The sequence below is a fragment of the Felis catus genome, chromosome C1, assembly GCF_018350175.1.
Source record: "Felis catus isolate Fca126 chromosome C1, F.catus_Fca126_mat1.0, whole genome shotgun sequence".
Taxonomy (NCBI): domain Eukaryota; kingdom Metazoa; phylum Chordata; class Mammalia; order Carnivora; family Felidae; genus Felis; species Felis catus.
This window is the reverse complement of record NC_058375.1, coordinates 147239176-147253259: the sequence shown is the minus strand read 5'-3', so window position 1 is coordinate 147253259 and position 14084 is coordinate 147239176. Positions and strand designations below refer to the sequence as shown.

Genomic DNA, 14084 nt, shown 5'->3' with positions numbered 1-14084 from the left:
TGGATCTCCTATAGGAGACAGTAGAGAGACCACCAGGGAGCAACCGCTGCACGGTTTAAGTTTTCCCAAAGCCTCAGTCGGGCTCTCCCTCGTGTCCCAACCCCTTTCCCAGCTATCGGGTCCTGGGGGTTCCGCGCCACCCAACCGCCTTTCTAGCCCCCAGCTCTGGGCGGTCTTACTGCCTGGCGCTCTGGCGGCTTTTGCCCGCCTGGCCGGCCGCGCCAGGCCCCGGGCGGCTGCGAGAGGGCGCAGGGGGCGGAGGCGCAGCGGGGGCGGGCTCTGTCCCCCTCCACCCCCTTGCAGCCTGCTGCCGGGGCCGGTGGCAGGAGCGCCGCGCACCGCCAGCCGCTTGGGGCGGGGGATGGGGGAGGTTGGAGAGGGGAGCGCCCGAATGGATTAGAGCCAACTGCGCTCTTCAAAAGGGTGCCGGGCTGTGCTTCCCTCCCGCGGCCCGGGAACTTCAAAGCGGCCCGCACTGCCCGGACCGCCTAGCTCCGCTCTGGGACCTCGAAGCCCCGGCGCGGCCGCCTGGTGGCCATGACCCGAGCGCTGTGCGCGGCGCTCCGCCAGGCTCTCCTGCTGCTCACCACCGCCGCCGCGCTCTCCACAGGTACGACGGTCGCTCCTTCGCCCGCGCCGGTGAGGTGGGAGTCGGGGGGGGGGGGGGGTTGGGGCGGCCTGCGGGTGGGCACGCGGGTGGGCTAGAAGGTGCTGCGAGCACTTGGACTTCCCGGAGTGGGAAGCGCTGGAGTGGGAAGAGCCAGTTGGACTGAGGGGGCTCGGGATAGGGCGCAGCGTGGGCACCTCTGACGGCTGGTAACCATAGGGGTAGACAGGTGTGTTGGGGACGAAGCCGCCAGGAGGAGAGGAAAAAGCGACAGGGACGTGGGAGTATGGCTAGTAGGGGTGAGGTGGGTGACAAATTTGGGGGTAGTTTGCAGCGGAGGGAGTACGAGAGCGTGTCTGTGGGTGTGCGGAGGGCTGGGAGTTGAGTGGCGCCAGGAGTTCCCCATATACGGGGGCTTCGGGAAAGCTCTGTACTGAGGTTAGGAGAGCTGAGCAAGGATTGTGGCATGGTGGTGGCGAAGCGGTGGGGAATGGTGGTGGCGATTCGGTCTGAGTTTTAGGAGGCGAGGGATATCTCAAAAGCCGCTGGTGCCAAGCGGTGTAGGCGGGAGAGGGAGCTTAAATCTGCGTGGTTTGCAACGCACATTGCTTTCGAGGTACGATCTTTACTAAGAGTTGCCGGGGGGAAAAAAATTCTGGCAAGCGCCCCAGCGTTTTTAACAGGTCTCTGCCTTGATAGGCTAAATAGAGCCCTCGGCCCAAGCTAAAAACCAACGTTTCTTCTAATGTTTACTAGAAACTGGGGCAAATGCATCTTCGCTAAAATCCTAGTGTGCTGTGATGAAAAACCCTTTAACTCTAAAACTGTTTTCCTTATAACATTATCCTTGGTTGTGGAGACCAGCGGCAGATTCCTTGCTAACTCATTCTTCAAACATTTCAATCAGAGATTTAAGACGTTTGCACACAAAAACCTGGTGTTTTTCCGTAGAGCTGTATTTTGTCCGAAGCTGATTCTGATGCATTTTTGTTTTCCTAGATGACAATCTGTTTGACATTAATAGCTATACTCCAGGGTGGGTAGTTTTCCTTTTAGTGACATGTGCAGGGGAATGTTTTGAATAGTGTGATTGCTGTCATGTGCAGATTTCGTGTTTCAGATGTCCTGAGAGAATCGCTAAATACAATATTCAAATGAAAATTGATTATTGGAACTGATTAATTAATACTATATGAGGATTAAAGCATTTTAGTTATCTTTGGAAAAGCACAGCCTCTTAGGAGACACAGCCATCACTTAGAGACCGTCCAGGAAATGATGGGATAAAGTGAAATATTTGCATTCAGAGTTAGTAGATTCATCAGTGGGAAGAAAACTGACAATGGGAAAGTCTTTATAAGAAATGATTGGAAACTTCACTAACTTGGAATACTCAAACTACTCTTGATAGATTTAATAGAATTTCCAAGAAATAAAAAAAAAGAAAGAAAGAAAGAAAGAAAAAAGCCTTCGACATATCAGTTTTGACTAGACACCTGTGAAATTGCCTCCACAGGCTGTCTGTACAACCCTTTTTATTTTAGGGAGCTAATAACTTTGCTGTAGACATTTAAAAAAATACTCAATTATTTTTTATCTAGCTTGAAAGGTATATTTTGTCATATGACAGAATCTTTAGAAAATTTCAGAGACCCTGGGCATACCAATATAGGAAAACATGCCATGCTATATTCTTTAAAAGGCATGGAGACTTTTGACATTGAAATGTACAAAAAAGAAAAAAAATAGATCATTCAAATTTGACTTTTTCCTCAAAATCTGAAGGCTCAGAAAAATGCCTGATATGGAGATAATGTGTCAATATAGTAGGAAAGTACTTATCAAAATTGAAATTTTACACTGAACTTTTTCTGTGTAAAATGGAATCATTTTCAAGTCTCTTTTAAGAACTTTATCCTTCTTTGTGCCCCACAGAAACAATGTCTATTGCTGTCTACTTTTTTGAATATTAACTTTTAAACAGATCTTTGATGATTTGGTAGAGGGAGTCAGGTAGTTTATTTATTTCATCTTTTTTTAATGTTTATTTTTGAGAGAGTGAGAGAGAGACAGACAGAGTGCGAGCAGCGGAGGGGCAGAGAGAGAGGGAGACACAGAATCCGAAGCAGGCTCCAGGCTCGGAGCTGTCAGCACAGAGCCTGATGCGGAGCTCGATCTTGAGATTCCTCAAGATCAAGACCTGAGCCAAAGTCAGACGTTTAACTGACTGAGCCACTCAGGCACCCCAATTTATCTCATCTTTTAAATTGTTTTCTCATGTGGTTACCTACATCGTTTTTTTGTTTTTACCTAGTCACTTTTATAAATTACATTGTTCATCCTAAGGCTCATTTTTGCAGTACATGTTATTGTTGACATGTTATATGAGAGGTTGCTGTTGGCACTATGACATTGCTGGGTGACAGAAAACACCACCTTCCAAGTTGACTCTGCGGAGTGCCCGGCCTAGGACTTTAAATATCTGAAGACGTTGATAAACCAATAACACCTTTTTACTTTGGTTGTTATTCCCCAGTATCTCTATCACCTGAGGCATGTCGGCATTAGCAGTGGGGTAGAAACCGTTGCTCCTTGATGAGAATTTCAGAGGGTAACTTCTGGTTAAACTTAGAGAAAATATTTATTGGTCTGGACTGACTAAACACTTAGGCTCCTCCAAGTTACTCTAGGTATTTAGTTTCTGAGTTCCTTGTTATTTGGTAAGAAAGACCTGACATGACTTCACATTTATTATGCGTGCTAAACAAAGGATTGGGATGGAATATCCTGGGGTTCTGAAGTTTGAAGCTGTGATTGGGATAATAGATGGATTTAGACATTGCCTTCTCTACTAATTTTATGAAATTCCTTGGTCTGCTGGTTGGGAAAGGATTATTAAGAGTTGGGTAAGCTAGATGTTGGTGCTATAAAAGTGAAAAGATAACCGTTTCATTTAATAACCTGGGGGAGGGGGTCAGTTAGGGAGATTTTTTTTTTTTTTTTGCTCTGTACATTTTAAGCTGTGCCGGAAGTGAAAGTGAAATCCTTGGGCTGGCTGAATGTGTAAATGCAAAAGACTTTTCCACCTTTGCCCTTCTTTCAGCAGGATCATTTCCTGGTTGGTTGACACACATGTGACAAGAGGCTTCTGGTTCCAAGGAAAAGACTTCTTTGGCTCAGGAGAATCTCTGTGCAGAAGTCCTCGGGGGCATACTTCTTCACTAACTGTAGTGCCTCAACCCGTTATCTAGCCTCACGTTTACAGAAGTTATCAAAGAGAGTTCCTTTGATTTGCTATCATCCTACAAAAATAAATGTAAGGTGTGAGAAAGGAATGGGGATTGACACCAAATGTTCGATCCAAGCAATGGAGGAATAGACCCTTAAGTGGGGTGGGGCTGGCTGAGCCCCACCCTGGGCAGGGATGGAGTTGATTGGTGGCAGAGAGCTGGAGCTCGGTTTTGGTATATTGAGCTTAAAATGCCAAGTACACACTAACATGGAGATACAGCTGGTTTTTTGGGGTATGGGGTTCAGGGCACAATTCTAGGCTGAAGCTAAAAAACCAAGAGCCAAGGGTATTTATAGGTAGTTTTAAAAGACACATTACATGGAGTTGCAGATCTAGCAAAGCACAGAACACCCAATTAAATTGAATTTTAGAAGAACAACAAATAATTTTTGTATAATTATGACACAAGTATGACAGAGGACATACATATATTAAAAATTAATTGCTGTTTGAGGTGCCTGGGTGGCTCAGTCCATTAGGCGTCCTACTCTTAGTCTCAGCTCAAGTCATGATCTCAAGGTTCATGAGTTCGAGCCCCGCATTGGGGTCTGTGCTGACAGTGGAGGGCCCGCTTGGGATTCTCTCTCTCCCTCTCTCTCTCTCTGCCCCTCCCCCTCTCTCTAGCTCAAAATAAATGAATAAACTTTGAAAAAATTAATTGCCACTTCATTCTGATTTAACTGGGCCTTCTGTACTTTCACCTGGCAACCCAACATTAAAAAGAAATGTGGTGAGCTAAACGGCTTCTGCTACCTATATTCCCAGCCATTAGATTAGAAAGAGAAGTATAGACCTCTTTTCTAGAACTTGTCTCTTACCACTTCTATTCCAGCTCTGCCGCCATCCCTCTATGAATCTCTGAATGGTCACTTCCAGCGGTTTGCATGGCATGTCTCCACTGTTTCTCTGTGAACAGAATGAGACAGCTTTTCCTAATCTTACAATCCTCATCTTTACACGAAAGGATTGTGAAAAAGTTAGAACTCTCTAGATGCCCTGGAAATGATTGTTGTGTGAAAGCAGTTGGTTTTGCCCACATTCACGGTCTTCTGAATGTTATTGTTATTTTCAGATGCATTTTTAGAGTAGTTGCTTTTTGAGTAAGTGTTCCTATGTTTTTCTCTTTTAGGGGAAGTGCTTCCAAGCAGTAGCCAAGATACAGTTGTATTTTTCTTGGCCATGCTTGCATCTCTCATTGTAAATAAGAGAAGGTTAAGGAGAGTGGAGAATGGACAGAGTCGGAGCTAGGGAGGCAGTATGCCTCACAGGACCTGGTAATCTGAGGCAGATTGAGGTTTTAGAGCAGATTCCTAAAGGAGTCATTTGCAAGACCTTTGGGAAATGGACAGGGATACATTAATATCACCTAACGGCTGTTTAGTTTCTGCTATTAGCTAAGTCTTGACTTGCTACTAAATGATTAGTATTGGCTTCATTTTGAGATTTGTAGAAGAAAGTGATGTATAATGCACGACTCTATGCCAGGATCGTTAATAAGCTCAAACGGATGTGTTCACGTGTATATAAAGAGGTTAACAAATAATAAAACAAGAGAGTTAATTTCCAAATGTAAATAGAAAACAGAACTAAACAGGAAAAAAAGGAAAAATTCTAGCACAAAAAATGTACTATGTATTTTTCCTTATTTATATCTGGGAAGCCTCCTCTGAATTGTTTTGTTTTAAATTTGTAAATTTTCTATGTTTAAAATTTTCTATGTTTTAAATTTTCACAACTGATGGTCAGATCTCCAGTTCTATCCTTACATTGTTTAAGAAACTGAGATAATAAAGGGATATGTTCAGAAGTGATATAGAATTTCCATTTTTTCCTAAGGAGATGTGGGAATCCCCAAATACTGTCATGTCTTAGCCGTGCGTCTCTCCAGTCTAAGAGAGGTTACTAAGGGTGATATCCAGAAAAGGGAGGCAAAATAAAGCAAAGTAACTTTTTTGGTTACCCTCCCCAAATTGCATGGCAGAACTCTAATATACTCCTCTTTTCAGAACTTTTAACAATTCAACAACCTAAGGGTAAAGGACAGGGGAGTTGTGGTACATCAGAATCCTGGCCCCCGACAGTACGATCGAAAGGCTGTTATGCCTACAAAGTGAAGCCAGGTTGCCGGAGCGGAGGACCTCTGTCTCTATTACCTCACATTAATCCAGCCTTCATGGCACCTCTGATACATTTCAGGCAATAATGTCAGAGGCTGTTGCTCAGGGAGGAAAAGATGGAGGGTCTGTGCAGAGAGGTGGCTGGGTCTCTTATACTAGAAAGCACGTCCTGCCCTTCCCTCATTTATTACCTCTGTACAAGACAGGACCTTGGTCATGAACCCTGTGCCTTTCATGTTCTTTGAAAGCTGGATCTCTAAAGCACGTGTGCCTTTTGGTTCTCTGGAATGGGGACAGTAAAACCGCTACTCCTCACACGTAGGAATCCAGTGAAAAGTAAAAGGGAGGGAGGAGGTGAGTAGGAGTGTGAAACAGACATGAAGACTTTATTTCCATAGAAGCCAACACCCCATATCTGAGGAGATGCTCCCTTGCCTTATCGTGTGGCTTTTGAATTCACTTGCTGTGATTGGCCAACAAGGCTAACAAGGTTCTGCTCTGTCCTGATTCTTTATTTTCTCTCCTCTAGAATAACTTCCCTTTTCTGTTGTCCTCTTCTGTGTTTTAGAGTAGATATGTGAATATACTGTTTCTTTGGAACTGTTTTAAATTAATCCCCTCAAGAACTCATGGGTGAATCATTCAGTATGAGTCAAGAGTTTGGCTTATTATTTTTTTAAACAATTTAAATTTGCCAGTGACTTAAGGATCCTAAATTAGATCAATCTACTTTTTCATTAAACTTTTCACATCAAAAAAATGATTAGGATGCTTTAGTTTTGAAAGTGAGACACATATATTTTCTTCTAATTTGTTTTATCTTCCTTATCTCATGGTAAGGTAAAATGATAGACAAAGACGCCATATCTCTGTATATTGCTTGATTTCTTTGTAAATTTTTTGTTTAACATCATTATTGACTGAAATAAGTACTCTGTGGTCAAAAATAGGATTAGAAATAAATCTAACCCAGGGGTGTTTGGGTGACTCAGTGAGTTAAGTGTCAGACTCTTGATTTTGGTTCAGTTCATGATCTCAGGTCAAGCTTGGAGCCTGCTTAGGATTCTCTCTCTCTCTCTCTCTCTCTCTCTCTCTCTCCCTCCCTCCCTCCTACTCTGCCCCTCCGCAATTTGCATTCTTGTGCACACTCTCTCAAAAAAAGAAAAAATAAAGAAAGAAATCTAACCCATTATGGTCTGGACAATGATCATTTTAATGCAAAATGTGTAGTTTCATAAATACATGCTTATCTAAGAGATGTTAACTCAGAGGGTTGTAATCCAGATGAACACAGCTTTAAGAAACCAGATTGTTTTAAAACAGAGCCAAAATATATTAAAGAGTATTAACTCATCACATCTCATGATTTCATCTGATGACATTTTCCTGGCCTGCTCCCCTAAAAGTATGTTTATTTTTCTTCCTCCATCCCAATTGTTGCTCTTCAAGGGTAAAGATCTGCTCTGTGAATATTTTGCCTGCTCTAATAATCAAAGAGAAACTTGTTCTCACCCAAATTCTACTTACAATCTGTAGTGTATGTTTCCAGGAAATAGATAATCATACATTGTAGATTTGAAACACTAAATAAAGAATATAGCAGAACATTTCTTACATGATAATAAATACATAATTAAATGAACCTCTTTTTCTTTTTAAATTTTTTTTCCTACAGCTATTCTCTAGCTATGAATTAACTATATTAAAAGTATTACTTTTGCACAGAGAAGAAAGTTGACTTCATTAAGACAACTAGACCTCTTTAAAAGTACTAAGATTTATTGTGTCAAATCAAAGTGAAGATGCTCCTTTAGAATTGCTTTTACTGAACTCTGCTTTGGATATTGCCATTTTCATAAAATTTTTCCTAATATTTCTTTTTTGTTTTTAACATCTATAGGATTTATGGTGCTGTCCTCTCTTATATTCATGAATCAAGAATTTGAGTTTTCTTTCTTTTTACTTTGATCAGTCTAGTTGGAAGTTTATCAATTTTATTGAATTCTTTAAATAAGTTTTTAAAATTCTTTAAATAAATAGCTGCTGTTTTTTTTGATTTTCAGGGTTTTTTTTTTTTTCCAACTCTTAACTTCATATTTCCTTTCTCTACTTTGAGTTTAATGTATTCTTTTTTATTCTAACTTCTTCAGTTGGTATTCTAGATCAACAGTGGGCAAACTTTTCCCTTAAGGGTCATATAATACATATTTTAGGCCTGTGGCCCAGTCTTTGTTGAAATTTAATTCAGTCATTTTTGTATAAAAGCAACCATAGACAGTACATAAACAAATATGTGTTGCTTTATTTACAAATAAGCCAGCCAGTTGGCCTTAGTTTGATGACCTTTTCTTAAATCATTCACTGAAAATCATTCTTCATTTCTAATATAAGCATTTATTTTTTTAAAGTTTATTTATTATTTATTTTTGAAAGACCAAGACAGTGTGAGCAGGGGAAGGGCAGAGAGAAAGGGAGAGAGGAAGAAGCCAAAGCAGGCTTTGCATGGTCATTGCACGGAGTGCAACGTGGGCTCAAACTCATGAAACCCCGAGATCATGACCTGAGCCGAAAGAGCTGAGCTATTTCGGACTATTAACTGACTAAGCCACCCAGGTGCCCCTCTAACATAAGCATTTAAAGCTTTAAGTTTCCTTCTTGGCAAGTGCTTTAGCTCATCCATAAATCATGTTATGTTGTATTTTAATTTTTATTGAGTTCAAAATATTTTTTTTTAATTTTTCTTTAGGATTTTCTGGGACCTTGGGGGTTATTTAGATATCTGTTGTTTAATTTCCCAATATTTTGGGGATTTTCAGGTTATTTTTTGCTACTGACTTCTAATTTAAATCCATTGGGGGTGAGAGAACATAATCTGTATGATTTTAGTTTTTCTGGTTTTATGTATTTGTTTTGGAGCCTAGCATGTGTCTGGTCTAGGGAATGTACTACAGGCACTTGAAAATAATTTGTATTCTGCTGTTGTTTGGTGGGGTGTTCTATAAATGTTATTTAGGTCAAGTTGCTTGATAGTGTTATTCAAGTCTTCTATATCTTTACTGATTTTCTGTCTTGTTTTATCAATTACAGAGGGAGGATTGTTGACATCTTCAACATACGTGTGAATTTGTTAGAAAAATAGATTTTTCTATTTTTGCTTCATGTATTTGAAAATTTTGTTAATGGGTACATATGCATTAAGATTGTCATGTACTCTTTTTTTTTCAATATATGAAATTTATTGTCAAATTGGTTTCAATACAACACCCAGTGCTCATCCCAAAAGGTGCCCTCCTCAATACCCATCACCCACCCTCTTTTCCCTCCCACCCCCCATCAACCCTCAGTTTGTTCTCAGTTTTTTTTTATTTAAAAAAAAATTTTTTTTAATGTTTATTTATTTTTGAGACAGAGAGAGACAGAGCATGAACGGGGGAGGGCCAGAGAGAGGGAGACACAGAACCTGAAACAGGCTTCGGGTTCCGAGCTGTCAGCACAGAGCCCGACGCGGGGCCGGAACTCACGGACCGCAAGATCATGACCTGAGCCGAAGTCAGCCGCTTAACTGACTGAGCCACACAGGCGCCCCAGTTTCTTCTCAGTTTTTAAGAGTCTCTTATGCTTTGGCTCTCTTCCACTCTAACCTCTTTTTTTTTTTTCCTTCCCCTCCCCCATGGGTTTCTGTTAAGTTTCTCAGGATCCACATAAGAGTGAAAACGTATGGTATCTGTCTTTCTCTGTATGGCTTATTTCACTTAGCATCACACTCTCCAGTTCCATCCACATTGCTACAAAGGGCCATATTTCGTTCTTTCTCATTGCCACGTAGTACTCCATTGTGTATATAAACCACAATTTCTTTATCCATTTATCAGTTGATGGACATTTAGGCTCTTTCCATAATTTGGCTATTGTTGAGAGTGCTGCTATAAACATTGGGGTACAAGTGCCCCTATGCATCAGTACTCCTGTATCCCTTGGGTAAATTCCTAGCAGTGCTATTTCTGGGTCATAGGGTAGGTCTATTTTTAATTTTTTGAGGAACCTCCACACTGTTTTCCAGAGTGGCTGTACCACTTTGCATTCCCACCAACAGTGCAAGAGGGTTTCTGTTTCTCCACATCCTCTCCAGCATCTATAGTCTCCTGATTTGTTCATTTTGGCCACTCTGACTGGCGTGAGGTGATACCTGAGTGTGCTTTTGATTTGTATTTCCCTGTTAAGGAGCTACATTGAGCATCTTTTCATGTGCCTGTTGGCCATCCGGATGTCTTCTTTAGAGAAGTGTCTATTCATGTTTTCTGCCCATTTCTTCACTGGGTTATTTGTTTTTCGGGTGTGGAGTTTGGTGAGCTCTTTATAGATTTTGGATACTAGCCCTTTGTCTGATATGTCATTTGCAAATATCTTTTCCCATTCCGTTGGTTGCCTTTTAGTTTTGTTGGTTGTTTCCTTTGCTTTGCTGTGCAGAAGCTTTTTATCTTCATAAGGTCCCAGTAATTCATTTTTACTTTTAATTCCCTTGCCTTTGGGGATGTGTCGAGTAAGAGATTGCTACGGCTGAGGTCAGAGAGGTCTTTTCCTGCTTTCTCCTCTAGGGTTTTGATGGTTTCCTGTCTCACATTCAGGTCCTTTATCCATTTTGAGTTTATTTTTGTGAATGGTGTGAGAAAGTGGTCTAGTTTCAACCTTATGCATGTTGCTGTCCAGTTCTCCCATGTCATGTACTCTTAATGCATGTTGATCATTAGGAAATCTCCCACTTTATCCCTGGTGTTATTTATTATTATGACATATCTTTATCAGTGGTAATATTCTTTGCTTTAAAGTCTATTATAGCTATCCCAGCTTTCTTATGCTTACTATTTGTATATCTCTTTTAATATAGCTACTTCAACTGTCTTTGGCTGAGTGCCTGCCTATCATAGATTTCCCATCCTTTTTTTCTAAACTTTCATTGTATATATGTATACTCGTGTATATATATTTATGTGTGTGTATACATCATATATCTAAATTGGGCTTCTTGAAGAGTGCATATGGTTGGGTCCTGCTTTTTTATTCATCTTACATACTTGTTTTTTAACTGGAGAATTTAGACCTTATACATTTAATGTATTTATCAATATGGTTGTGTTTAAAACTATATCATCTTGTTTTTATATCTCTCCCTTTATTCCTTTTTTCCTTTGTTTGGTTTAATTGACAGAATGTTAGTATTCTGTATTATTTCTACTATTAGTTTATAAGCTAAATTTTTTGTTTTATTTTTAGTGGTTGCTCCAAGTTTTGTAATATCCATCTTTAAATGATCATAGTTTAATCTAAGAACCTTATTATCATACTCTTCCATTGTCTTCTTCTTGTCCTTATCATGATAAAATGGCAAAGACACCAAACAGGTGGAATAAATAGAAAGCAACTAGCAAAATGGTAGATTTTAATTCAGCCATATCAATAGTTACATTAAACGTAAGTGGTTCAGTACAACAATTAAAAAGATGAGATTATCAGATTGGGAAAAAAAAACCAAGACCTAAATATATGCTGGCTCTAAGAAACTCACTTTTAATATAAGAAATCCACTTTAACTATAAAGACACAAATAAATTAAAAGTAGAATTATGAGAAAAAGTTATACCATGCAAGCACAAATCATAAAAAAGCCAAAGTGACTATATTAATAACAGACAAAGTGGACTTCAGAAAATAGAATATTGCAGTGGATATTCCATAATGAGAAAGGGCTTACTTCACCAAGAAGATGTGATAATCTTAAATGCGTATGCACCTAATCATATCACTTCAAATGCATAAAACAACAATTGATAGAACTCAAAGGAGAAACAGACAAGTATATAATTATATTTTGAGTCTTTAAATTCCTCTCTCATAACTGATGGAATAAGGGAGCCAAAAACTAGTAAGGATTTATATAAGATTTGAGAAACACTTTACACCAACTTGACTTAATTGACATTTATTTAACATTCCAACTAACTGCAAGATAATATATATTATTTAAAATTTTTTTTTCCAACGTTTGTTTATTTTTGGGACAGAGAGAGACAGAGCATGAACAGGGAAGGGGCAGAGAGAGAGGGAGACACAGAATCGGAAACAGGCTCCAGGCTCTGAGCCATCAGCCCAGAGCCTGACGCGGGGCTCGAACTCCCGGACCGCGAGATCGTGACCTGGCTGAAGTCGGACGCTTAACCGACTGCGCCACCCAGGCGCCCCGATTATTTTATAAAGTATTAGAAGAATGTTAATCAAGACAAACCATAATGTGGGTCATAGAACAAACCTAATAAATTTAAAAGAATTAAAAGTGTATAGAATATTTTCTCTGAACATAATGGAAATAAACTAGAAATCAACAGGAACTTATCTAGAAAACTACCAAATATTTCAAAATTAAGCAACAAATGTCTAAATACTCATGGATTAAAGTAGAAGGGTTTTTTTTAAGTTTTAGTTTATTTTTATTATTTATATTTTAGTTAGTTAACATACTGTGTAATATTGGTTTCAGGAATAGAATTCAGTGATTTATCACTTACGTACAATATCCAGTGCTCATCACAACAAGTGTCCTCTTTAATACCCATCACCCATCTAACCTATCCCCCACCCTACTCCCTCCATCAACCCACTTTAGTTTTATTTATGTATTTATTTATGTATTTATGTATTTATTATTTATTTTTACTTTTTAATTTACATCCAAGTCAGTTAGCACTGGGTGTTATATGTAGGGGATTAAAGTAGAAGTTTTAAAAAATTAGATAATATGTTCAATTAAAGGAAAATGAAACTACAACATATCAAAAATTATAAAATACATCAAAAGCAGTGATTAGAATGAAATTTATTGAGTTTATAGAATGAACTCAAAGCAAACAGATGGAATAAAATAATAAAGGTAAGGAGAAATCAATGAAGTTGAAAATTAAAAAAAAAAAAACAAGAAACATTAAAGAAAACCAAGAATACCAAAACCTTTTTTTTAAGATCAAAAACATTGATTCACCTCTAGCTAGATTTGCCACCGAAAAGAGGAACTACCCAAATTACCAATATAAAAAGTGAAAGAGGGGGCATCATTACACATCCTACATACATAAAAATAAAAATTAGGAAATATTTCAAAATATATTTGTGCCCATTCTTAGAAAATTTAGGAAATGAACAAATTCTTTGAAAAGTGCAAACTACCAATGGCCCCTCAAGAAATAATAGATAACCTGGATAACTTTTATTAAAGAAAACTAATCCCAGATGTATTTACTGGTAAATTCTGTCAAAAAAATTTAGGAAGAAGGCACCTGACTGGCTCAGTCGGTAAAGCATGTGACTCTTAATCTCAGAGTACCCCACACTGAGTGTAGAGATTTCTTTAAAAATTAGGAAGAAATAATGTCTATTCTGTAGACTCTTTCAGAATATGGAAGTGAGAGAACACTTACCTCATTTTATAAGACCAATGTTACACTGAGACCAAAACTATGAAAAGACATCTTAGTGATGAAAACTGCAGACCAATATCTCTCATAAAGATGCAAAAATCTTCAATATAATATTATCAAATCTAACAGTATAAACAGAAAATAACATAATAATACATCTTGTTCAAGTAGAGTTTATTTTGGGAATGAAAGGCTGGTTCAACATTCAAAAATTTAATATTACAACTTACCATGTCAGAAAACTAAAGAAAAAAATATGATCATATCAATAGATACATAAAAACCGGATGACAGTACTTAACATCTTAGATAAAAACTCTCGGCAAACTAGAAACGGCAGTGAACTTCCTTAACATAATAAAGAGCTTCTTCAGAAAATTTATAGCTAACATCAGCGTTACCTATAAAAGACGGGATGCTTCTCACTACAAGTGAAAACAAGGAAAGCATATCTGCTCTTACCAATTCTAATCAATGCTGCATTGGAAGTCCTAGCCAATGCATTAAGAAAAAATGTGTAAAAGGCATATGGATTGGGTGGGAATAAGTAAAATTTTCTTTATTCACAGATGATTTTATTTTATATGTAGAAAATACCAAAG

The 14084-nt window shown here is 38.8% G+C and overlaps 1 protein-coding gene across 1 annotated transcript in view; it reads left to right on the top strand.

The window, feature by feature from the left end:
* Positions 1-377: 377 nt before the first annotated feature.
* ACVR1C (activin A receptor type 1C) overlaps positions 378-14084 on the top strand; it is an 83882-nt gene continuing 70175 nt past the window's right edge. Inside the window, exon 1 of the mRNA XM_023259333.2 lies at positions 378-610. Within this exon, the coding sequence (XP_023115101.1) occupies positions 538-610 (73 nt within the window). The 5' untranslated portion in view covers positions 378-537. The remainder of the gene's footprint in view (positions 611-14084) is intronic.